General features: G+C 38.0%; 1 protein-coding gene across 1 annotated transcript; it reads right to left on the bottom strand.

Annotated features, from left to right (window-relative positions):
* Positions 1–310: 310 nt before the first annotated feature.
* Zcchc10 (zinc finger CCHC-type containing 10) lies at positions 311–24,976 on the bottom strand. Its single transcript, XM_005335754.5, has 4 exons — positions 24,798–24,976; positions 7,292–7,450; positions 5,547–5,600; positions 311–4,836 (listed from the first exon to the last, which is right to left on the bottom strand). Exons 1-4 carry the CDS (start codon positions 24,959–24,961, stop codon positions 4,572–4,574), a joined length of 642 nt encoding a protein of 213 aa, XP_005335811.2. The 5' UTR covers positions 24,962–24,976; the 3' UTR covers positions 311–4,571.
* Positions 24,977–26,501: the final 1,525 nt, after the last annotated feature.

The raw sequence follows: 26,501 nt of genomic DNA, 5'->3' as shown, positions 1-26,501 counted from the left end.
GCCAGGGAGAACTCACGCTCTCCGCTGGCAGCCACTCCGCCAACCCAAACCGAAAAACCAAAAAGCTCTGAGAGCTCACGCTCTCCACTGAGCCAAAAACCAAACCTGAACCAAAAGCTCTGAGTGATCGCAAAGGAAAAACAAGAAGAAGAAGGAGGAGAAAAAGAGGAAGAAGAAGAAGTGCCTTACTTACCCCCTAAAAGACCCCTAAAAGGTCCCCTTTTCTGGCGATACGCTGTTCCCGGCCAACGCACCAAATGTAAGGGTCCGGCGAAAAGTCGGAGGAAGAGACCACCAAGAGACTGACTCATGCAATTGTAGAAGGGGATTTATTGAGGATCCAATTCAGTGCGCTGAGGCTCCAGCCTCACTCAAGAAGGGAGAGCAGCCCAGAGCCCCGAGCAGAGGTTAAGCAGTGCTTAAGTACACTTTTTGGGGAGGGCAGGGGGCTTTGCATACATCAGAACAAATCATCATGAGGCGCGGGAAAATCAAACAACAATTCTTAAACTTGATTAGTACATTCATTGGCAGGAACAGGTCGGGCGGGGGTGATTGGTCACTCCTAAGCGGGGTACACATTCAAACTGATTGGTTCGGGCCCTGTGTGCTTACATGACAAGCTGCACAGGGTCCTAGGCTAAATGGCCAGTAGGGCGTTGTCTTAACTGCCTCAGGAATTTCAGGTTCTGGGTGTGGCAGAGGAACTTAACAATACCTGGTCCTTCACTTTTTAACTCAGGCCTTGCAGCTTAGAAACTTTACAATGCCTGGTGTTTTACATTTTAATTCAGGCTTTGCAGCTTAGAAACTTTACCCTTTCATTGGCAGCACAAAATGGACTAATACAGCAAAGTTTCACACCTTAGCTAACTATCTCATGACACTATTATTAAAAATGTGTAAAAAAAACAATAAAGATAGCACCCAGATCTTGAATTCCAAGATCTATTGTCCAGTGAGGGTCCCTTGGATAAATGATTGGTTCCAAAGTTGAGACAGGGAGATCATGATAAATGAGTTTAGCTTGGTGGGTGATGCAAACCTTCAATCCCAATGACTTGGTATGCTGAGGCAGGAGGGTCACACTCAGCAATTTAGCAAGACTCTACTCAAAACAAAAACCAAAAAGGACTGGGGATGTAGCTCAGCCCCTGGGATCAATCTCCAGTTCCCCTGCCAAAGGAAAAAAAAGATAAATGAGCTGGGTATCTCTGGTCAGTCCCCCAAACTAAGGAAATCTGGGGTGGGGTAGGCTGAGACAGAGAGAAGAGGGTTTATTAAGAACCCAGGAGTCAATTTGAAAGTCTCCTAAGAGCCAAAGGGGAAATAACTTAAGCAACAAAATGATACTGAATTTTTAACCTCACCTCAAAACAAAATATACATCCATGAGTCCATACTATAAGTAATCAAATAAATAAATGGGGGAAAGGAGACAGGTCTTCCTAAATGAATTCCAATTTACAAATGTAGGAAGAAAAGAAACAGAAAAGCTGTTATTCAGGAAGCATCAGAATAACAGCTGTTATGGACAATAGCCACTAAAACTAGTAGGTGACTTTGAGGAAAAACCAGTTGCTTATGGTTAAAATATTCCGAAGATATCTATTAACTAAAAAGGGAAAACTATACACAGAAAAATCTAACACAAACCACCATAAACAAGTGATCAAGGCTGGTGCCAGAATTCTGTGATATAAAGAACTGAGGACATTTTATTTCTATGATCCTCTTCCAAAAACCTCAGTCACAAAAAAAAAAAAAAAAAAAGAGATAGACCCAAATGGAGGCCATTAGACAAAATAACTGATAAAATCTCTTCATAATTGAAAGGCTATGAAAGACAAGAATGAGGAACTTTTGAGATTAAAGGGAAGGTAGAAGAAACCGAATGCAGTTTCTAGATAGTATTCTGAAAGACAAAATGGACATCAGTTGGAAAACTGGTCAAATAGAAGTAAGTTTCTTGATTTATTTTGCCAAATGTTAATTTCTTGGCTCTAACCGTTGCACTGTGATTATGTAAGATGTTAAGATTAGGGGAAGCTAGGTGGAAAATATAAAGAAACTGTACTATTAATGCAAACTTTCTGTAAATATACAATCAGTTCAAAATAAAAATTTTAAAAAGAAGAATTAAAACATTGTCTTTGGAGCATTATTTCCATTTCCGGTGTTAATTTATGGCTAACACTGTGTTTTGATTCTAGGCTGAAAGTACTATTTTGTACAATCACACTAATGAAATGTTTGTGGAATGAAAATCTTTTTTTGACATGATTATGGTTGAGGAATAATACATTTCCTATATTCACCAGGGATTCAACTCCCAGAGTCTGCTCCTGGGTGAGATGGAGAGAAATTCTTTTCAAGTAAGTCTATACTCTGCCACTGATTCTGTCCCCGTCCCCCGCCCCAGGAATACATATGATTAGAAAAGAATCAAGTTCCTGCCTTCTAAACTTCTGCAAGTATACATTTAACAGGTGTAACAGTAAAAAATTAAAATTAGAATCTGTTTTAATGCCCTCAGTTTCAAAAGGAGTAAGAACTGGCATTAAATAAAATAGCAAAGAGTTTAAGCTTGTGAGCATAAGTTCTGAGTTTTATTTAATTGCAAGGAATGTTTCCTAGGTACATACTTTTTTTCTCTTCTAAGTTCTTTAGCTTGCAAAAATTGCCCTTGCAGAGACAACAAACAGTGTTAGTATGTTTGAAGAGTGATTTATTAAATCTACCTGTGAAGTGATACATTCTCGGTGAAGCCTTCTGAAACATTTTTTAAAGTAAAGTTTATTTACAAATGAAAGCAGATGGTTCTACAAAATTTACAGGTAATTATAGACTTTCTAAACTCAAAACATACATATATTTAAACATGTAAAGAGAAGCTCATTTTCTTCAAAAGTAGCTTTCTACCACTTTCTCATTGAATTATTTTTTTAAAAAGTATTGAAAACCTATATTTAAACCAAATCAAGATTTTTCTATAAATGAGACCTTTTTCCAAAAAGTTTAGAAGACATCACAGAATGTGATGTTAACCTAATCTCACCACAATGAATAATTTACTTTTTGTTTTTGGTGGTGCTGGGTATTGAACCCATGGCCTTGTACATGTGAGGCAAGCACTCTACCAACTGAGCTATATCCCTAGCCCGGTATTTTATTTTTAAGGAACATTGTACAGTTTTTCCTTTTTAACCTTCATGTTGGATTAAACTGAGTATATGATATGTAAACACAACATTAATCTTCATTATTCAGTAGTAGACTGTCATATATACCAAATACCATATAAATTGTCATACCATAATTACAAAAATGGCAAAAGGCAACCTTCTTTTTTAAAAAAATATTTTTTTAGCTGTCAATAGATCTTTATTTTTTATGTATTTATATGTGGTACTGAGAATCAAACCCAGTGCCTCACACATTAGGTAAGCACTCTACCAATGACCCACAACACAGAAAGGCATTCTTAAAGGCAACCAACCCTGTCCTGATTTTTGGAAAATCACCACTCTTCTTCCTACTTTCCCCAACTTTGAACTGTACCTTTTATAGTATTTTTACTACATAAAGATATTTATAGCACTTTTACTTTGTTGCTTTCTTTTTAGATACTCTGAATTTTTTTTGAAAGGCACCAAAATTAGACTCCTTAGTTTCAGATTTTTTGTCCCTTTTTAGAATGATTTTCCTCAGAAAGCATAACTCTAAGAACTTAAGGAAACAGAAGGAATTGAATGATATAACACAGCAACTTGCAACTTGTGGCATTTTAAAAGGTATAAATATATTTATAGGTCCCATGAACTTATCAAGACAAAAAGTCAAAATAACTTTCTGAAGATAAACATAAAAATAGAGTACATTTATTAACAGTAGGAAAACTCCTAAGGTTATAGTAACAATGTATTAAATTTTACATAGTAACACAGTCGAAAGCATTAGAAATTCTTTGCCAGATATTCCAAGCATTATCCTGAAAACCTGCCTGACATATACCATTAACATATAACAAAGCATGGCATTTATTTTTACAGGAAGAAAAAATAAGTTCCATCACAAAAACATATTTACTAGATTTCAGCTTTGATTAAAGTCTACAGATACATTTTAAGGATTAAAAAAGAAAAACAAGATTCATCTCTAAAATAAAAGTCAAATATATGTGCATAAATATATATGTGTATATGTTAATAATCTTTATGTTTTTACAATGTAAAACACTTAGAAACTTTTTTTTTTTTTGGCGGGGGTGGGGGTGGGAGTGGGGAGGTACCGGGGATTTAACCCAGGGGGTCTTTAACTACTGAGTCATATCTCCATCCCTGTTTATTTTTTATTTTGAGACTGGGTCTTGCTAAATTGCTTAGGGTCTCATTTAGTTGCTGAGGCTGGCTTTAACCTGCAATCCTCCAGCCTCAGCCTCTGTAGCCACTGAGATTTTTGAACTCTAGAAAGTTTGACCAGTTAACCTATTTGGCTTTAATATTGTCTAAGTTCTCTTCTGAGAATCACATTGATATTTCCGGTCCATGAGTCCAATATGGATAGAGCTATTATTTTTTTTTCTTCTTTGGTGGCTCATCTTCAGAGCTGCTATCTGTGCTGGTGCTGCTACTACTGGAAGAGCTGGAGTCTGAGTCTGAATCAGAGGAAGAGGAAGAGGTTGTGGAGGAAGCTGAAGATGAAGAACTAGAGGAGCTCTCATCAGTGTCACTGTCCTCTGAGGAAGATGAGGTAGATGTTTCTTCACTATCTGATGAAGAATCACTGGCTGAACTGTCACTGCTATTGCTACTGGAACTAGTTACACTCTTCGACCTATTAGACAATGAACAGTATATACATGGGAAGCTGATATGTAATAGAATGTTTGAAAGCAATTTCATATAGCATTATGGATGCACATTGTTATGCTTTACCAGAATGTTATCTCTAGGTTTGATGCTTTGGGAATTACCTGTTTTAAGTCACAACTGTACCCTTTACAAGATCTTTTTTACTTCAGTAATTTAAACTCTTGGATGGGGTTCCCAATCAGCTTATCTACTCTATTATACTTCAGAGTGAATAATACTCGAATAAAGCTGCAGTTTAACAATTAGATCTATTTAAATCTCATGTAGAATAATAAATATTTTTATATTCTTTGTTTTTTAATGGTGCTGGGGAGGAAACGCAGGGTCTTGCACATACTAGGTAGTGCTCTACCACTAAATTACATCCCCAGCCTCATACTCTTCATTTTAACTACTTCAGACCAGATAGGGCTGGCCAACAATTTCCTATTCATCTAGAATTTCCTATTTTAAAAGAAGACATTTACTACTTCCAGGTGTAAGAAATCTAGAAAGACACAAAAAAAGGAGAAATGGAGGCAATAAATTCCAAATAGGTTAGTATTACCATTATTGAATGGCAAACAACAGAATTCAGAATCAAATCTTAAATCTGTTATTTCAAAATCACCATTCTCATCCCACCAACTAGCATGACATATATCTATTTAATACTTCCAAAGCCACAAATACCTTTTTTTCTTGGTCTTTTTTTCTGCATTGGTCTCTCCAGTGCTGATAGACATGCTGATAGAAAAAAAAAAAGTCCTGTTAATAGATTATACACAGTTTAAACAAACCCTTCTGCCATTCCCCAAAGCTGTTCTACATCATAGAAACACTTGCATTATAACATATACTCAGAGTACAGTATTCCTTGTTATAACCAAGTAGAAAGTTTCCTATTTTAGGCTGTCTACGATATACAATCTACTTAATCAAAAAGAAATGTGGAACAGGAGAACCAATAAGCACAATTTTTTGTTGTTGTTTTTACCATGAATTGAATCCAGGGGCACTATGTCAATGAGCTACATCTCCAGCCCTTTTAATTTTTTTATTTTGAGACAAGGTCTCACTAAATTGCTTAGTGCCTAAGTTGCTGAGGCTAGCCTTGAACCTGCAATCAGTTTGGGATTACAGGTGCTTGCCATTGTGCCTGCTTAACAGGCATGTTCTTACACAGGTTTGTTTCTGAAAAGGTACATGAATACTGATGATATAAAAGTTCATTATTTATGGGCTGGAGTTGTAGCTCAATGGTAGAACAACTGCATAGCACCTGTGAGGCACTGGGTTCAATCCTCAGCACCAGAAAAAATATATAAAATAAAGGTATTATGTCCATCTACAACTAAAAATAAAAAAAAAAAAAAAAAAAAAAGAAGAAGTTGTTGTTGTTTATCCCTGCATGACCCTGGAAGAAATTTCACCTGTGCAGAGTGGAAGACTGCTTCTGTGGAAGACCAGATGTTTACTATACTATTATGTAGCTAATAGTCCTTATAAAGATGCTGTCGCTAATCTGCAACACTAATTAAACCCAACACTTTCCTACTTCTGCTTATTTAATATACAAATACTCATCTCATAGGAATTTTGAAATGTCTTATGTCAAAGAACATAAAAGACTAAATAATTTTCCAGTTCCCCTCCTATCCAGTTCTTGTAGGAAGTAATCACTATAATCAATCATTTATATTTTCAAAAATAATTCTATTATTCTTTTTTAACATAAATTGTAGTATATTATATATACTATTCTCTAGCTTATTGATACACTTATTGTATATTGGATAGCTTACCATATCTATTCAGATCATGTACCTTATAATATTCTGTTGTCATTTCATTGATAGTTGAGGCAATAGAGCAATCATTAAGAGCATAGACTCTAGGGACAGATTGGTTAGTTGAACAATGAACTTTTCTACTAGTTGCACAACATGAAACAAGTTACTGTCCTCGCTGTCTCTCACTTTCTTCACATGTAAAGTGAGGATTAAAATAGTACCTACCTTAATGTTATAGATTTGAGGCTTAAATAAGCTAATACTTGTAGAGTTTAGTACAGTGTCTAGTACATAATAAGCATTCACTAAACATTTCGCTATTATATAATTTTTTGGGGGAGTGGGGACTAGAGATTGAACTCAGGGGCACTCGACTACTGAGCCACATCCCCAGCCCTATTTTGTATTTTATTTAGAGACAGGGTCTTACTGCTTAATGCCTCGCTTTTGCTGAGGCTGGCTTTGAACTTGTGATCCTCCTGCCTCAACCTCTGGAGCTGCTGGGATTACAAGCATGCACCACTGTGCCCAGACACTATTATATAATTAAAATCTGGAAAACCACCACAAAACATTTAGTCTCTTAATAAAATCTAAAAGTACTTATAAAATATTCCTTTGTATGTATACCACATGTAAACCCACCTTTGTTGTAATAATAATTTTTCTTTTTCTTTTAAAGCTTTCTTTAGTTCTGCTGTTCTTGAAGGCCTATGGAGGTATTTTCTTTTTCCTGTGCATTCATAAGTCCAATGTCCAAATTCCAAGCATTTCTGACATCTAACATGTTGCTTATTTGCTTCACTAAAGAGAAAAAAAAAACAAGCCTTAAGTTTTTTCCTTGTGATACTTTCTTCCTTGAAAAGCATAAATAATATAAAGTGTAAAATGATATTTATTTGGGGGCTGGGGCTGTAGCTCAGTGGTAGAGTTCTTGCCTAGCACATGTGAAGCATTGGGTTCAATCCCCAGCACCACATAAAAATAAATAAATAAAATAAAGTATCCATCTACAACTAAAAATGTTTTTTAAATGATGTTTATTTTTATAACAAAGGGCATATAAGGCAATAAGAGTATGTAATTCAAAGTACATACCTTGGAATTGAATAGAACTGAGTTCAAATCTTGGCTCTTCAGTTCTATTCCAGTAAAGACAGACTAGGTAATTCTGACAAACTCTCTAGCTCAGAACTAGAAATGATAGTCAAAACATTTTTAGTTAATTAATTAATTAATCATTCATTTATAAAATATCTTTATTTTTATTTGTTTATTTTTATGTGGTGCTGGGGTTCATACCCAGGACCTCATGCATGTGAGGCAAGCGTTCTATCACTGAGCTGTAACCCCATTCCTATTATTTTTTTATTCTAATTTGTTATGCATGATAGCAGAATGCACTACAAAATGCATATTATACATATGGAACACAATTTTTCATGTCTCTGGTTGTACACAAATTAGAGTCACACCATGTATGTGTCTTCATACATGTACTTAGGGTAATGATATCCATCTCATTCCACTGTCTTTCCTACCCCATGCCTCCTCCCTTCCCCTCCCTCCTCTTTACTTTATGTAGAGTTTGTCTAATCCTCCCATGCTCCCCAACCCAACCCCATTATGAATCAGCATTTTTTTTTTTTTGAGAGAGAGAGAGAGAGAGAGAGAGAGAGAGAGAGAGAGAGAGAGAGAGACAAAATTTTTTTAATATTTATTTTTCAGTTTTCGGCAGACACAACATCTTTGTTTGTATGTGGAGCTGAGGATCCAACTGGGGTCACACGCATGCCAGGCTAGCACACTACTGCTTGAGCCACATCCCCAGCCCCAATGAATCAGCATCTTTATGTCAGAGAAAACATTCAGCATTTGGTTTTTTGGGATTGGCTAACTTCACTTAGCATTATATTCTCCAGCTCCATTCATTTACATGCAAATGCCATGATTTTGTTCTCTTTTAATGCTGAATAGTATTCCATTGTGCATATACACCACATTTTTTTTATTCATTCATCAACTGAAGAGTTTTCTAGGTTGGTTCCATAGTTTAGCTATTGTGAATTGTGCTGCTATAAACATTGATGTGGCTGTGTCCCTGTAGTATGCTGTTTTTAAGTCCTTTGTATATACACTGAGGAGTGGGATAGCTGGGTCAAAAGGTGGTTCTTTTTTTTTTTTTTTTTTTTAGAGAGAGAGAGAGAGAGACAGAGACAGAGACAGAGAGACAGAGAATTTTAATATTTATTTTTTAGTTTTCGACAGACCCAACATCTTTGTTTGTATGTGGTGCTGAGGATCCAACCCGGGCTGCACGCATGCCAGGCAAGCCCGCTACTGCTTGAGCCACATCCCCAGCCCAAAAGGTGGTTCTACTCCCAGTTTTCCAAGGAATCTCCATACTACTTTCCATATTGGCTGCACTATTTTGCAGTCCCACCAGCAACATATGAGTGTACCTTTTTCCCACATCCTCACCAACACTTATTGTTGTTTTTATTCTTATTAGCTGCCATTCTGACTGGAGTGAGATAAAATCTTAGAGTAGTTTTGATTTGCATTTCTCCAATTGCTAGAGATGTTAAATATTTTTTTCATATATTTGTTGACTGATTGTATATCATCTTCTGAGACATGTCTGTTCAGTTCCTTGACCCATTCATTGATTAGGTTGTTTTTTTTTTTTTTTTTTGGTGTTAAGATTTTTTAGTTCTTTACATATCCTAGACATGAGTGCTCTATCTGATGTGTGTGTGGTAAAAATTTGCTCCCCAAATGTAGGCTCTCTATTCACCTCACTGATTGTTTCTTTTGCTGAGAAGAAGCTTTTTAGTTTGAATCCATCCCATTTATTGATTCTTGATTTTAATTCTTATGCTGTAGGAGTCTTATTATGGAATTCGGGGCCTAATCCAACATGATGGATATTTGGGCCTACTTTTTCTTCTAATAGGCTCAGTGTCTCTGGTTAAATTCCTAGGTCTTTGATCCACTTTGAGTTGAGTTTTGTGCATGGTGAGAGACAGGGGTTTAATTTCATTCAAAACATTTTTAACAGTCTACTTGAGGAATCAGAGAATTTAACAAGGGGATAAGAATAACCAAGCCAAGATATGGAAGAAGACTGAAATCCAAAGTCAATGCTTATGTTGGAGATGTTTGCCAAACTCAAGAGGGTACATATCACTTGTCTCAAGTTAGGGAGATAAACTTTGGGTGCAGAGTTGATTCTGAAGCACCATGTCCTAAGAATAAACCAAACCTTATATGGACTGCAGCCCAGCTGCAATTCATCTGGAAAACTGAAAAAAATCTGAATCCCTAAAATCAGACCAAAATATAGCAAGGAGAAAAAAATAGGTGAAAGAAATGAAAAACAATAAACAAAATTGTCATTCCTTACTTATGATGTATTATTAGGTACAAGGCAAATCCAAAAGAATCTGTAGACAAAACATTCTGAAATACTTAGAAGTAATGAGCAACTTCAGCAAGTTTTAGATCAGGATCTGACTATTAAGAGTCAGATGGTGGGCTGAGACTGAAGCTCAGTGGCAGAGCACCTGTCTAGCAGGTGTGAGGCACTGGGTTTGATGGTTTGTGGAACCCTGTATTAGATAAAATAAAGTCAATATATAAAAATCTATTAATGGAGTGTCTATTTAACAAAATGAAATTAAAAATGAAAAATTTGAATGTGACATTTATAATTTTCTTAAAATTACTAAATACCAGTCAGGTGTGATGGCACATGCCTGTAATCCCAGCAATCCGGGAGGGTGAGACAAGAGGATTACAAATTTGATGCTAGCCTCACCAATTTAGCAAGGCCCCTAATAATTTGGAACGACCCAATCTCAAAATATAATAATAAAAAAGGGGATGTAAACTGGGCACAGTGGCACATGTCTGTAATCCCAGCAGCACCTGAGGCTGAGACAGATAGCAGTTCAAAGCCAGCCTCAGCAACAGCAAGGCACTAAGCAACTCAGTGAGACCCTAAACAAAATAAAATAGAAAAACAGGGCTGGGATGCGGCTCAGTGGTCAAGTGCTCGAGTTCAGTCCTTAGTACCAAAAAAAAAAAGAGAGAGATGTAGCTTAATGATGAGAAGTGCCCCTGGGTTCAATGCCCAGAACAAACAAAAACAATAACAATAATAAAAACTTACCAATGAAAGAAGAGATGTACAAGACTCCCATGTATAAAACAAACATTAATGAGAGAAATTTAACATTTAAATAAATGATTAAATGGAAGGATATCTAATGTTCAAGACTGGAGATTCAATATTGTAAAAAATGTGAATTCTTCCAAAATTGATTTACACATTCAAAGCAATGCCAGTCAAAATCTCAACAAGTTTCTCTGAGGATGTAGATCAAGTTTATTCTAAAATATGCATAGTAATTGAAAATGACAAGAATAGCTAAAATCCCTTTGTGAAAGAACAAGTAGAGAAGTGTTTTTTGCCTTATTACAATCCTATAATAAGAATATGAGGGGCTGGGGTTGTGGCTCAACTGTAGAGCGTTCCCCTTGCATGGATTTGATCCTCAGCACCACATTAAAAAAAAGGAAATATAAGCATAAGAAGAAAGTATAGCATAAGAAAAAATGACAGATTTTAGTTAGCAACTCAGGAGGCTGAGGCAAAAGAACTGTAAGTTCAAGGCCAACTGCAGCAATTTAGCATGACCCTAAGCAACTTAGCAAGACCCTATCTAAAAATTTAAAAAAAAAAAGCAGGTTGAGGATGTAGCTCAATGGTAGCGTGCCCCTGGGTTCAATCCCCAGTACCACAAGTAAATGAATATACAAATAATAAAGAATTTCTATTAGTTAAAATATATTATGAAAAGAATAAAAATGGAGTCTAAAAATGAGACTATTGCAACATATATAAATACGCCCTTACTTCCAGATTATACAAAGAACTATCATGAATTTATAAGAAAATTATGTATAACAGAAAAATAAGATTAAGTAGAAAATGGAAGGACAGTACAGAAAAGAGACTAGAAAGCACAAATGAACAATAAACATGAAAAAGTGCTCATTCATGATCAAAAAGCATATTAAACCTCTAATAAAACACTACTGGAAAGACTAAAATTAAAAACCAGCATTAGAAAATATTAGTAAAGATATACAGGAAGAGGAATACTCATCTATTGTTGATAAAGAATACAAACTGGTACAACCATTTCACACACGTACACACAAAAAAAACACATTTACTTTAGTTGAAAAGATGCATACTTTATGGCTCAGTAATTCCCCTCATAGGTATTTATTCAATAGAGATGCATGCACAACTATACCAGGAAATATTTGTAAGAATATTGGACTTCCTAGGATGGGGTTGTAGCTCAGTGGTAGAGTGCTTGCCTAGCATGTGTGAGGCACTGGGTTCAATCCTCAGTATCCCATAAAAATAAATAAATAAGTAAGCAAATAAATAAATAAATAAATGTATTTATCTACAACTAAAAAATTTATTTTAAGAAATATTGCATATAAAAGAGAATAAAATCATGGCATTCACATGTAAATATATGGCATTGGAGAAAATAATGCTGAGTGAAGTTAGCCAATCCCAAAAGGACAAATGCCAAATCTTTTCTCTGATATAAGGAGGCTGACTCATAGTGGGTAGGGAGGGGGAACATGGGAGGAATAGATGAATTCTAGGTAGGGCAGAGGAGTGGGAGGGAAAGGGAAGGAGTAGGGGATTAGCAAGGATGGTGCAATGTGATAGACATCATTATACAAACAAAGTACATGTATGAAGACAAGAAATGAGTGTCAACATACTTTATATACAACCAGAGATATGAAAAATTGTGCTCTATATGTGAAATAAGGATTGTAATGCATTCTGCTGTCATTTATTTTTTTTTTAATCAATTAAAAAAAATAAATATTGCATTTCCTGGCTGGGAGTATAGCTCAGTGGTAGTTTAGTGTGCACAAGGTTTGATCCTCAACACCATAAAAAAATAAAACCACAAATAAAAAGATTATTATTCTTCCTTTATGTAGCTTTTTAAATATTTAAACAATCACGAACTCCGAGACAAATTGTAAATAAGTTTAAATAGCTATTCTTCCTGGGGCTGGGGATGTGCTCAAGCAGTAGCGCGCTCGCCTGGCATGCATGCGGCCCGGGTTCGATCCTCAGCACCACATACAAACAAAGATGTTGTGTCCGCCGAGAACTAAAAAATAAAATATTAAAAATTCTCTCTCTCTCTCTCTCTCTCTCTCTCTAAAAATAAATAAATAAATAAGTAGCTATTCTTCCTGCACCATTTGTGAGTAGCCAACCTAATTCCTCATCCACCCAAAGTATTTTATTGCATATTTTCTATAAACTAGGACATTCTTCTACATAACAATATAATGATTAAAGTTGAACATTCCTACTATTTTTTAAAAAATATTTTTAGTTATCGATGGACTTTTATTTTATTTGCTTACTTATATGTGGTATGAGGAATTGAACCCTGTGCCTCACACATATGAGGCAAGTGCTCTAAGGCTGAGCCACAACTCCAGCCCCTCCTACTTTTTTTTTTTTTTTTTTAATGGTGCTGGGATTGAACCCAGGGCCTTGTGCATGGGAGGCAAGCACTCTACCAACTGAGCTATATCCCCAGCCCTTATTCCCACTATTTAATCTTAAGACCTCATTTAAGTTTCATCAAATGTCCTAATAATTTCCTTTATAGAAACACTCAGTTCAGCACCAATCTTGCCCTTGTCACATCACTTTAGTATCCCACTTGACACTTTTAGATTATAGGCCAGTTATTTTGCAGAACATGCTTCAATTTGAGTTGGAAGATTTACTTCCAAGCTCACTCATGTAGCAGTTAGCAGGAGGCTTCAGTTTCTTGCCATATTGCTCACTCCACAGGACAATTCACAACATCACCTTCCCCAGAGTGACTAACCAAGACAACTCAAGAAGTCAGTCTTAGGCAGGCACACTGGCACATGCCTGTAATCCTAACTATTTGAGAGGCTAAGGCAGAAGGCAAGTTCAAGACCAGCCTGGAAAATTTATCAAGATCCTGTCTCAAAATGTAAAAAAATTGACTCAGTGGTCAGGTGTCTCAGGTTAAATCCTCAGTACCAAAAGAAGAAAAAAAGTCTTTTATAACTTCATCTGGGAAGTGATCATTACTTTTGTTCTATTCTATTGGTCACACAGACCAACCCTATCACAATGGGTGGAGATTACATAAAAGTATACCAGAAGGAAGAGATCACTGAGGGTCATCTTGGATGCTGACTATCACATCTGATAACCCTACATGGTGAGATTTAGCCAAGAATCCGTGGCAGGAATATATCAAAAGTGATGCTGTGTACTTCTCACTGCTATCCTACCAGGTGACACAGGATTCCAATTTGTGTCCTTTTACAATTGTAGTAGTTTAAAATAAGTCCATAAGTTTTTCCATAACACTCATTTCAAGAAGTGGAGCCTAATTTCCTTCTCCTAGAATATAGCTGAGACTTTGTCTTTTGCTTCAAACTATAGAAATAAAGCAGAGCGATGGACTGTAACTTTGAAGACTAGGTTAAGTAGTTGCCATATCATGAAGATACTCAAGCAACCTTTGAAAGGTCCATGTGGCAAGGAATTAAGGCATCCTGAACCATCTTGGGAGCAGAATCCCAATTCTGGATACTGGTGGGCTCTGGCAACATCTTGACCACAATCACATGGTAGATCCTGAGTCAGAACTACTCAGCTAATATACTTTTGAATACCTGACCATAAAAAATGTAAGTTAATGTTTATTGTTAAAAGCCACTAAATTCTATAATTTGTTTTTTTAAAAGTATTTTTTTAATATTTAATTTTTAGTTATCGGCGGACACAACATCTTTGTTTGTATGTGATGCTGAGGATCGAACCCGGGCTGCACGCATGCCAGGCTAGCGCGCCACCGCTTGAGCCACATCCCCAGCCCAAAATTCTATAATTTGTTATAGCAATTGATAACTAATATAGCACTTATATTGTGAATGTATATAAACATCCTGCTCTTCATTAAAAGATTATTTATCAATATGAATTAATTCTTTTCTAATTCATTCAACAGGTTATAATCCACCTTCTCTCTCTCTCTTATGGTACTGGGGACTGAACCCAGAATCTTACTAGGCAAGTATTCTACCATAAGCTATATCACCAGCCCACTTTCTTTTCTTTTCTTTTTTTTTTTTTAAAGAGAGAGTGAGAGAGGAGAGAGATAGAGAGAGAGAATTTTTAATATTTATTTTTTAGTTCTCGGCGGACACAACATCTTTGTTGGTATGTGGTGCTGAGGATCGAACCCGGGCCGCAGCGCACGCCAGGCGAATGCGCTACCGCTTGAGCCACATCCCCAGCCCCCCACTTTCATTTATTTGGCAAATATTTCCTAGATTCTATGGCCTGATATGGCTCCTTCATTCTTTCAGTACTTCATTGCTTTCTGGTACAATAAAATACCTCAGGCCCATCTTTCATTTTTATTGCCCAGCTTGAAATCAGCCATTTCTATAAGGAGTCCTGATGATACTCTGAAATCTGAAACATTTTGAACATTGATGGGAAACCACAAATGGAAAAGTCCATACATGACTTAATGTAAAGGCTAGTTTAAAAAAAAATGCATTAAAATTACCTTCAAACTATGTGTATAAGCTATCAAACATAAATGAATTTTAAATTTAGACTTTGGTCCCATCCCTAAGATATTTCATTATGTATATGCAAATATTACAAAATCAAAAAAGAAAAAAACCCAAAATGCAAAACACTCCTAGTCCCACGCATTTCAGATAAAAGATACTCGACTTGTACAACTAGCTTTCTACAATTTATGTATATATATAATAAAAGGAGCAGCCCCTCATGGAGTCACATAGTCAGGAAGGGTGAACTAGACAGGACACCCAGTAATATTGTTTCAACTCTCAAACTTAATATGTGCAGAATGAAAAGAATAGAATGCTAGCTCAAGAAATTTGAGAGAAGGGTATGTAACAAAGCCTTTATCTGTTCTGAAAGTATGTGAGTCACATGGCTCAGGTGACTGTTTTCTGACACACCAAAAAGATTTTCCAGGTAAGATTGTTATACTGTACATAGGTACATTGGAGGAACTCTGTCAGACAGAGGTATGCAAATGCTGTTTTGATTTTCAAAACAGGAAACAGGTGGATTCCACAAACGAGACCAGTGAACTTGACTGATATCTGTTTCAGGCAAAATTCTGGCTGGATTTATTAAATCCATTCAGAAAGACAAGTCACGATCATAGAGGTATCCAATCTAATACCCCTTTGTATTTTTAATAAGACATCTTAGAAAGCTTCTCACAATATTCCTCGAAAACATCACAGAACAATTAGGTAGACCAGCTGACAGTGCTGTTTATGGGTTGAAGTCAATACAGAGATCCAGTGATGACCCCACATAGTCTGGGGTCATCACATAGCAGTTTAGACTTGTTCAATATTTTTATAAGTAATTTGGATGAGGATACAACTGTGCATGTTCATCAAACCTGCAGCTGACCCAAAGCTGATGGGGATAGCTAACATGATGAATGAATGAAAGAAACAGGGTCCAAAAGATCTAAACAGGCTGGAACTCTGTGCTGGATCTAACAATAAAATTTAACAAAGATAAAGTCTGACACTTAAGACCAATAAGTCAACACAAGACAGAAGAAAGGGCTGGGGTTGTGGCTCAGTGGTAGAATGCTCGCCTAATATGTGTGAGGCATTGGGTTTGATTCTCAACACCACACATTAATTAATTAATTAAAGGTCCATTGACAACTTAAAAAGAAAAAAGATGGGCAGCTTGACTTGACAGCAATTCAAGTGGAAAACACTCAAATTTTTAACTGACAAATCATAACTTGGGACAAAACAAGGAAATTAGAAGAAAGCAGTGATTAGCTTCATAAACATCTGTTTCCTTTCAGCTCAACATAAACCTGTTTTTTTTTTTTTAATGGTACCATGCCCAGTTCAACATAACCTTTTTGATAGAAATGAAAAACATAACTGGCCACTGTAGGAAGTGAGTACGTCATTACTGCAGGTCTTTTTTTTTTTTTTTTTTTTTTTTAGTTTTAAGTGGACACAATATCTTTATTTTACATTTATTCGGTGCTGAGGATTGAATTCAGTGCCTCATGCATGCTAGGTGAGCACTCTACCACTGAGCCCAACCTCTGCCCTGGAGGTCTTTTTTTTTCTGGAGACATGATCTTACTGTTGTCCATTGTCCAGGCTGGTCTCCAACTCTTGGACTTAAGCAATCCTCCTGCTTCAGTCATTAAGCACCTGGGACTACAGGTGCATACCAATACTCCCAGATGTTACTGGGTTTTGTTGTTGATGTTAAGCCAAATTAGATAAATCCTTTGGAGAGAGTAGTAAAATTCAGAAGAGAGTTTGGTAAAAGAAATTACCCTAAATAGTACCAGGATTCCACAATCCACTTACATAGGGGAGGTGTAACTGCAATTTATTTAATTATTTATATTTATTTTTTAGTTTTAGGTGGACACAATATCTTTTTATTACATCTGTAATTTCAGTGTCTCAGGAGACTAAGGCAGGAGTATTTCAAGTCTGAGGACAACTCCAGCAACTTAAGGAGGCCCCAAGCAACTTAGATAATACTTTTTTCCTTCAGTTGTAAATGGACCTTTATTTTTTATTTATTTATATGCAATGCTGAGAATCAAACCCAGTGCCTCACCCAAATGAGGCAAGTATTCTGCCACAGAGTCATAACCCAAGCCCCAGACTCTGTCTTAAAATAAAAAATAAAAGGGCCTGGGGATGTGGCTTAGTAGTTAAGTACCCCTGATTTCAATTCCCAATAATCCCCCTCCAAAAAAATAATTAATTAAAAGGTAAAAATTGGGCTGGGGATGTGGCTCAAGCGGTAGCGTGCTCGCCTGGCATGCGTGCAGCCCAGGTTCGATCCTCAGCACCACAAACAAAGATATTGTGTCCGCCGAAAACTAAAAAAAAATAAATAAAAATAAAAATAATTTAATTCCAACTGATTTTAAGCATGCTTATTAAATCACTGACAGATCTGCTCAGAGTTCATAATTACCCTCCTATAGCAGGCACAGTGGCCCACATCTATAATCCTAGGGACTCAGAAGACTGAAGCAGGAGTCTCACAAATTCAAGGTCAGCCTCAGCAATTTTAGGCCCTAAGCAACTTAGGGAGACCCTTTGCAAAATAAAATATATCAAGGGTTGGGGATAAAATGCCCCTGGGTCCCTGGACCAAAAAAAGGCTCTTTTTTCTCTTTCATTTTTCCTTTGTCCTGTATATCCAACTATTCTAAAAGAATGACAACAATCAGATATGTAATCCCTACAACTCAGGAGACTGAAACAGGAGGATAACAAATTCAAGGCAAGTCTGGGCAACTTAGATTAAATTATTTTTACCTCAAAAATTAAAAAATGGTTGGGGATGTAGCTCAGAGGTACTGTGCTTGCATAGCATGTGTAAGCCCCTGGGCTGGATGTCTAGTACTGCAAAAAAAAAAAAAGAAAAGGTGCAATAGTCCTTTCTCATTCTTCTTCTTCTTCTTCTTTTTTTAATATTTAGTTAGTTAGTTACTTCTCTGCGGACACAACATCTTTGTTTGTATGTGGTGCTGAAGATCCAACCCGGGTGGCACGCATGCCAGGTGAGCGCGCTACCGCTTACAGCCCTCCTTTCTCATTCTTGTATCTAACTTCTTCTTAATATTTTTTAGTTGACAATAGACCTTTATTTTATTTATTTATATGCAGTGCTGAGAATCAAACCCAGTGCTTTACACAATGCAAGTCCTCTGCCACTGAGCTATAACCCCAGCCCCTAATAACTAACTTCTAACTCTGAACTTTTCATCATGAAAGAAATAAATACTGGGGCTGGGGTTGTGGCGCAGTGGTAGATTACTCACCTAGCATGTGCAAGGCCCTGGGTTCAATCCTCAGTACCACATAACATTATGTGTTTTGCTATTGAGGGCCTCACTAAATTGCTTTAGTGAGGCCCTAAGCAACTCAGTAAGACCCTGTCTCTAAATAAAATATTTTTAAAAAGAACTGGGGATGTGGCTCAGTGGTTAAGCACCCTCGGGTTTAATCCCTGGTACCACATAAAGATAATATATAAATATATATATAAAAAAGCAATAAATACTTCTTTTAATTTAATTTTTTTTAGTTGTAGATGGACACAATACCTTTATTTGATTTATTTATTTTTATGTGGTGCTGAGGATCAAACCCAGTGCTTCACACATGCTAGGCAGACATTCTACCACTGAGTTGCAACCCTAGCCCCAATAAATACTTCTTATTTATAAACTTTTTTTTCCCCTCTTTTTGGAATTAGGGATTGGACCCAGGGGTGCTTTATTACTGAGCTACAGCCTCAGTCCTTTTTATCTTATTTAAGTTTTGAGGCAGGGTCTTGCTATTGAGGGCCTCACTAAATTGCTGAGGCTGGCCTTGAACTTGCGATCCTCCTGTTTCAACCTCCCAAATTTTTAGGATTATAGGCATATACTACACCATGCCCAGCAAAATTAAACCTTCTTGATAAACATAAAATGAAAAGTAAAGGCTTTCCAGATGTGGTAACACATGCTTGAATCCCAGAGGCTTGGGAGGCTGAGGCAGGAGGACTGCAAATTCAAAGCCAGTCTCATCAACTTAGCAAGACCCTAAGAAACTTAGAGAGACCCTGTCTCAAAATAAAACATATTAAAAAAAAGGGCTGGGAATGTGGCTCAGTGGTTAAGTGCCCCTGGGTGCCATCCCTGGTACTAAAAAATAAAAACAAAAAATACAAAACATGGGCTGGGGATGTGGCTCAAGCGGTAGCGCGCTCGCCTGGCATACGTACAGCCCGGGTTCGATCATCAGCACCACATACAAACACAGATGTTGTGTCCGCCAAAAACTAAAAAAAATATTAAAAATTCTGTCTCTCTCTCTCTCTCCTTCTCTCTCTCTCTCTCTCTCTCTAAAAAAAAAAAAAATACAAAACAACCACAAAGAAAAGCTAGGTGCCATGGTGCACACCTGTAATCCAAGGGGCTCAGGAGGCTGAAGCAGGAGGATCAAGTTCAAAGCCAGCTTCAGCAATTTAGTGAGGCCCTAAGCAACTCAGTAAGACCCTGTCTCTAAATAAAATATTTTTAAAAAGAACTGGGGATGTGGCTCAGTGGTTAAGCACCCTTGTACTAAAAACAAAAAACAAGGCTTTCCTCTTACTTCTCCCAAATATGTCCCTAAAACTCTTCTGGACTCCTTCAATCTTTAAAGACCTCCTTATCTGAATCCCTGAATACACAGCAACCATTATAGAGTTTATTATACTCTATATGTTTTTTTTTTCCAACAATACCAAAACCTCCTAAGAGTCAGATTTATTTCTTACTTCTGTGTAACTCATGTGTGAAAAATATGCACACTATAGAAACAGCACATTTGTTTAACTTTCTAATACTTCTGAAACAAGAAATATCACTTAGACTAAAAGTCTTATTTCCACTTCATACTTACAGGGAACATTTGGTTATCATTCCAGTGTTCACTGACCTGTAACCTATCTACCCAACTCATCAATGGTTATGGGCATCCACTCAATTGTGCTGGAAGGAAAATAAGATCTCTATAATGCTAAGTGAAGTTAGCCAATCCCAAAAAGACAAATGCCAAATGTTTTCTCTGATATAAGGAGGTTGATTCATAGTGGGGTAGGGAGGGGGAACATGGGATGAACAGATGAACTCTAGATAGGGCAGAGGGGTGGGAGGGGAAGACAGGGGGCAGGGGGTTAGCAATGATGGTGGAATGTGATGGACATCATTATCCAAAGTACATGTGTGAAGACATGAATTAATTGAACATACTTTATATACAAAGGTATGAAACATTGTGCTCTATATGTGTAATAAGAATTATAATGCATTCCACTGTCATGTATTTTAAAAATTAAATCAATTAAAAAAAAAGAAAGAAAGAAAAAAAAACAATCATGTTTTCCATAAACCTGTAGTCAGGGTAGGGCGTATAATCCAATTTAGACCAATGAAGTGTAATCAACTTGAAGTGGATCTAAAGGACCCTAGACACTGTAGGCAACCTTAAACAAAAATAAGCAGCTTATTCAAGTCTGGAGCCAACACTCAAAAGGACAAGACTGACATTAGACCAGAGACCCTGTGCCTTCTAGAAAAAATTGTAGGCCCAAATCTCCATCATTTCAGCTTAGGAAAGGAATTTCTCAACAAGACTCCTAAAGCACAAGAAGTAAAATTAAGGGGCTGGGGATGTGGCTCAAGCGGTAGCGCGCTCGCCTGGCATGCGTGCGGCCCAGGTTCGATCCTCAGCACCACATACAAACAAAGATGTTGTGTCCGCCGAGAACTAAAAAATAAATATTAAAATTCTCTCTCTCTCTCCCTCTCTTTAAAAAAAAAAAAAAAAAGAAGTAAAATTAAGAATCAATATATGGGATGGTATCAAACAAAAAAGCTTCTTCACAGCAAAGGAAACAATCAGTAACAGAAAAAAGAGCCTACAGAATGAGGGAAAATCTTTAACCACTTCTATCTCAGAGCATTAATATCCAGGATACATAAAGAACTCAAATAACTTTACAACAACAAAACAAATACCACAATCAACAAATGGACAAATAACTGAAAAGGCACTTTACAGAAGAAACACAAGTGGTCAACAAATAATATGAAAAAATGTTCAATATCTCTAACAATTAACGAAATACAAATTAAAACTATACCAGGATTACATCTCATTCCAGTCAGAATGGCAGTCATCAAGAATACAGGCAACAATAAATGTTGGGGAGGATGTAGGGGGAAAGGTACAATCATACATTGGTGGTGGGGTTGCAAATAGGTGCAATCATTTTGGAAAGCAGTATGGAGATTCTTTAGAAAACCTGGAATGGAACAGCCATTTGACCCAATTATCCCACTCTTCAGTATATACCCAAAGGACTTAAAATCAGCATACTACAATGATATAGCCACTTCAATGTTTTATAACAACTCAATTCACAATAGCTAAGCTATGGAACCAACCCAGGCGCATGTCAACAGATGAACAGATAAAGAAAATGTGGTATATAGACACAATGGAATATTACTCAGCCATAAAGAACAAAATTATGGGGCTGGGGTTGTAGCTCAGTGGTAGAGCACTTGCCTTGCATGCATGAGGCACTGGGTTTGATCCTCTGCACCACATAAAAATAAATAAATAAAATAAAGATATGTGTCCATCTACAACCAAAAAAAAAAATTTTAAAAGAAGAATAAAATTATGGAACTTGCTGGTAAATGGATGAAACTAGAGACTATCATACTAAGTGAAATAAGCCAATCCCCCAAAACCAAACGCTGAATGTTCTCCCTAATATGTGGATGCTAACACAATAAAGGAGAGGAAAGAAGAACAGAAGTTCATTGGATTAGACAAAGGGGAATGGAGAGAAGGAGGGAGTGGGAATAAGAAAGGCAGTAAATGAACCAGACATAACTTTCCTATGTTCATATATGAACACATAACCAGTGAAACTCCACATCATCTTCCACTACAAGAATGGCATCCTAATTATAATAAGTTATACTTCATATATGTATAACATGTCAAATACACTCTACTGTCATGTATATCTATCTTTTTTTTCCCCTCCCTTTGGTGCTAGGGATCGAACCCAGGGCCTTGTGCATGCAAGGCAAGCACTCTACCAACTGAGCTATATCCCCAGTCACTGTTATGTATACCAAAAAAGAACAACAACAACAACAAAAAAGAGCAAGTCTGAGGGAGAAAGGGATGGGATCCTAGTACTAGAATTTAGCACTCCTACTAAAGTATTTCATCTTACCATTCGATTTTTTTATATTTATTTTTAGGTTGACACAACATCTTTACTTTATATTTATGTGGTACTGAGGATCAAACCCAGGGCCTCATGCATACAAGGCGAGCACTCTACCACTGAGCCACAACCCCAGCCCTTACCATTCTTTTTTTTTTTTTTTTAAAGAGAGAGTGAGAGAGGAGAGAGAGAGAGAATTTTTAATATTTATTTTTTTTAGTTCTCCGCGGACACAACATCTTTGTTGGTATGTGGTGCTGAGGATGGAACCCGGGCCGCATGCATGCCAGATGAGCGCACTACCGCTTGAGCCACATCCCCAGCCCCGCCCTTACCATTCTTGATCTTATAACTATCTGACTTTAGAACTGGGAATGTAGCTCTGGGACACAATGTTCCAATGCACCAAACCCTGGGTTCAATCCCCAGTACCACCCAAACAAACAAAACACCAAAGAACCATCTGAATGCAAAGCCCTCTTCCAAGCCATGCATGAGCACCTACAGTTCTAGTTTTGGGGAGGCTGAGCTGGGGTCATCCCTTGAGCCTAAGAATCTGAGACCAGCCTGGGCAACATAGTAAGAGATTGCCTCAAAAAACAAAGAAACAGGGGCTGGGGATGTGGCTCAAGCGGTAGCACACTCGCCTGGCATGCGTGCGGCCCGGGTTCGATCCTCAGCACCACATACCAACAAAGATGTTGTGTCCGCCAAGAACTAAAAAATAAATATTAAAAATTCTCTCTCTCTCTCTCCTCTCTCACTCTCTCTTTAAAAACAAAAAACAAAAAACAAAGAAACAGCGGGTGCAGTAGTGCTTTCCTATAATTCCAGAAGCATGGGAGGCTGAAGACTGGAGGATGGAGAGTTCAAAGGCAGCCTCAGCAAAAATGAGGAGCTAAGCAACTCAGTGAGACCCTTTCTCTAAATACAAAACAAAAAATACTGCTATGGATGTGGCTCAGTGGTTCAGTGCGTGTCCTTGGTTTGAACCCTCGGTACTCAAAAACCAAAACAAAACAAGACCCAAGATGGAATTTAGAGAGAAGAAAAAGAGTGGGGTTCTTTCAAAAAAAAGAAAAATATATACATAATTACATATATATTTACACACACATATGCTAGCAAGTGTCTACATTACAAACACGCAAACAGTGATGGCATAAAATACTGCAAGAACAAAAATGTGGCAGATGTTTTGAGTGCTCAGGATGGTAGGAAAAAAGGAACCTGAGATGATCCCCATATTATCTGTCCTTTGCAAATCTGTTGTGCCACTCTCTCTAGATCGTTAGGCACACTGTCATCTTTCAGTTCTTAAAATCTTCTTTCAGGCCTCAAAGCAATTATGTCACTCTCAGGCTCTGCTTTCTCCAAATCCCCTTGTTATTGGCTCCTTTCTCGCCCTTTCAATATCTCTTCAAATGCTACCTCCTCAAAGATGCCTTTCAACCACCCAACCTTCAGTGGGCCTTTCCCTTTTTCCATCATATCTTATTTCCTGCAAAGCTCTTATCACCAGTTGTATAAACTGAAATTGTATTTGTTTATAAACAGATTCCACCACTAGAATGTAAGCTACCTGAAGGCTGTACATCTCTTTTTCTTTATACTCAAACTCTGGCATACAGGGGTAGACAATACATAAATTTTTATTTAAGGGGAGAATGAATGACAGAAAGCGGGAAGATAGCTTGGGTAAAGAGTTGGCGTTGTAGGATGGCTGTTTCTAGGAATGGCAACTGAAAAGAGCCAGAAAAGCCAGATGGGCTGGAGGTTGCATAAGAAGCTGAAGTTTACGTCGGCCAGGGCGAAGGGGTAGGACCAGGGCTTTCAGTCTTCTCCTGGCCACGCGAGGAGTAAGTAGAGGGGTCTAAGCCACCAAATGATCAATTCTGGGCGTTTTCTAAGGTAAAATCAAAGGCGCCAGCTTACTGCAGCTTTTTCGCGTCCCCGGACCTTACGCGACCGTCTTCTGCGAAAAAACTCGCCAGTGATCACTAAACTTATCCCTCGGCCGAGTCCCTCAGGGGCAAGGAACATGTTTGAGACCCAGCCATCTTCCGTCAGTCCCTACTTGGGACCCAACGCCGGCCCTACATCCCGGCGCCCTCTCACTGGCCAGGCGACGCACGTCTCCCCGCCCACACCCCGCACGGAATCCCGAATCGGCAGTTCACTTACGCTTGTCTCCGCGCTATCAGCCGGTGCATGGGAGTCGCCATCTTAGGGCGGCCGACCTGCCGCGTGGGGCTTTGGGAAACTCCTCGGAGGGGGCGGGGACTTTGAACCCCGGCGGCCGCAGGCGTGGGCGGGGCCAGGTGGGCTGGGAGCTTCCGGGGCAGCATCTTGTCAGAGGTAGTGTCGTGGGTGGGCTGGAGAGCGGTATCTGCTGCGTGGTCGCATCTGTCAGGTTCCAATAGAGTTTTAAAGGTGACTTCAAGGAAGAACATTCTCTGTGGATAAAGGAAAGAATAGTCTCGATTGAGGGAAATAAAAAGAAGAATGACGCTGAACTGTTAAGTGATGGGGATACCAGAAGTAGTCTGGAGAACAAAATAAGAATGTTGAAGATATAAACCATCAACCGAAAGAATGGCTTTAGCAAACTATAAAGTACAAGCATATGTTAACTATCTATTTTTTTTTACCTATTTCAGCTCTTTTTTAAGGGTCGAATAAAACTGTATAGATACATCTGCTTTTATTATATTGGGATATTTTAGCTGTCCTATGTTACCTGAAAGCTCAGTCCTTGTCCCCATGCAAAGTCAATGATGAGAATACGTTTTTGAGAAAAAGAAGGATCAGTGCTTTGCTAGCCAAGGAGAAGCACAGAGGGCTCCTGTCCTAGAGTTTTTTGTTTGTTTGTTTTTAAACCAGGGATTGAACCCATGGCTTAACCACTGAACCACATCACAGTACTTTTCACACACACACACACACACACACACACACACACACACACACAAAAGAAAAAGAAAAAAAAAATTAGAGACAGGATCTCGCTGAGTTGCTTTAGGATCTAGCTGAGTTGCTGAGGCTGACTTTGAACTTGTGATTCTCCTGTCTCAGCTTCTGGAGCTCCTGGCCACCATGCCCAGTTATATATATGGCCATTTTCACATGCAGAAAATGAATGCCCATGGCGCCTGAGTCCGCAAAGAACAATAAACTGCTTCCTTGAAGTCCGCACCCTCATTTTGCACTTACACTTTTTTTTTTTTTTTGTACTGGGGATTGAACTCAGGGGTATTCCACCACTGAGCCACACCCCCAGCACTATTTTGTTATTTAGAGACAGGATCTCACTGAGTTACTTACCTCCTTACTTTTGCTGAGGCTGGCTTTGAACTCTCCATCCACCTGTTTCAGCCTCCCAAGCCCCTGGGATCACAGGTATAGGGTATTGATTTAACACTTGAGCAGCCATCTTAATGTTAACTGCCACCTTTTTTTTTTTTTTTTTTTTTTTAAAGAGAGAGTGAGACAGAGGGGGGGGGGAGAGAGAGAGAGAGAGAGAGAGAGAGAGAGAGAGAGAGAGAGAGAGAGAGAGAGAATTTCTTTTTAATATTTATTTTTAGTTCTTGGCGGACACAACATCTTTGTTGGTATGTGGTGCTGAGGATCGAACCCGGGCCGCACGCATGCCAGGCAAGCACGCTACCGTTTGAGCCACATCCCCAGCCCCTTAACTGCCACCTTATGAGATAAGTTTCACTTTCCTGTACTTCCTCTTACCCATTAGTGACCTACCCCATGGTACCATTGTTATACCAATACTGAGACCCTCAAATGACTCTCCATTAAGCCTTTATTGCTGGCCAGCAATGGACACTCTGCTCTCCAAAGAACAATATAGATGGCACACCTGCCTTTGGGCCTCAT

This window comes from Ictidomys tridecemlineatus, chromosome 1 (assembly GCF_052094955.1).
Source record: "Ictidomys tridecemlineatus isolate mIctTri1 chromosome 1, mIctTri1.hap1, whole genome shotgun sequence".
Classification (NCBI taxonomy): domain Eukaryota; kingdom Metazoa; phylum Chordata; class Mammalia; order Rodentia; family Sciuridae; genus Ictidomys; species Ictidomys tridecemlineatus.
Note: the sequence above shows the minus strand (reverse complement) of the source record. Positions and strands in the feature narration are given on the sequence as shown.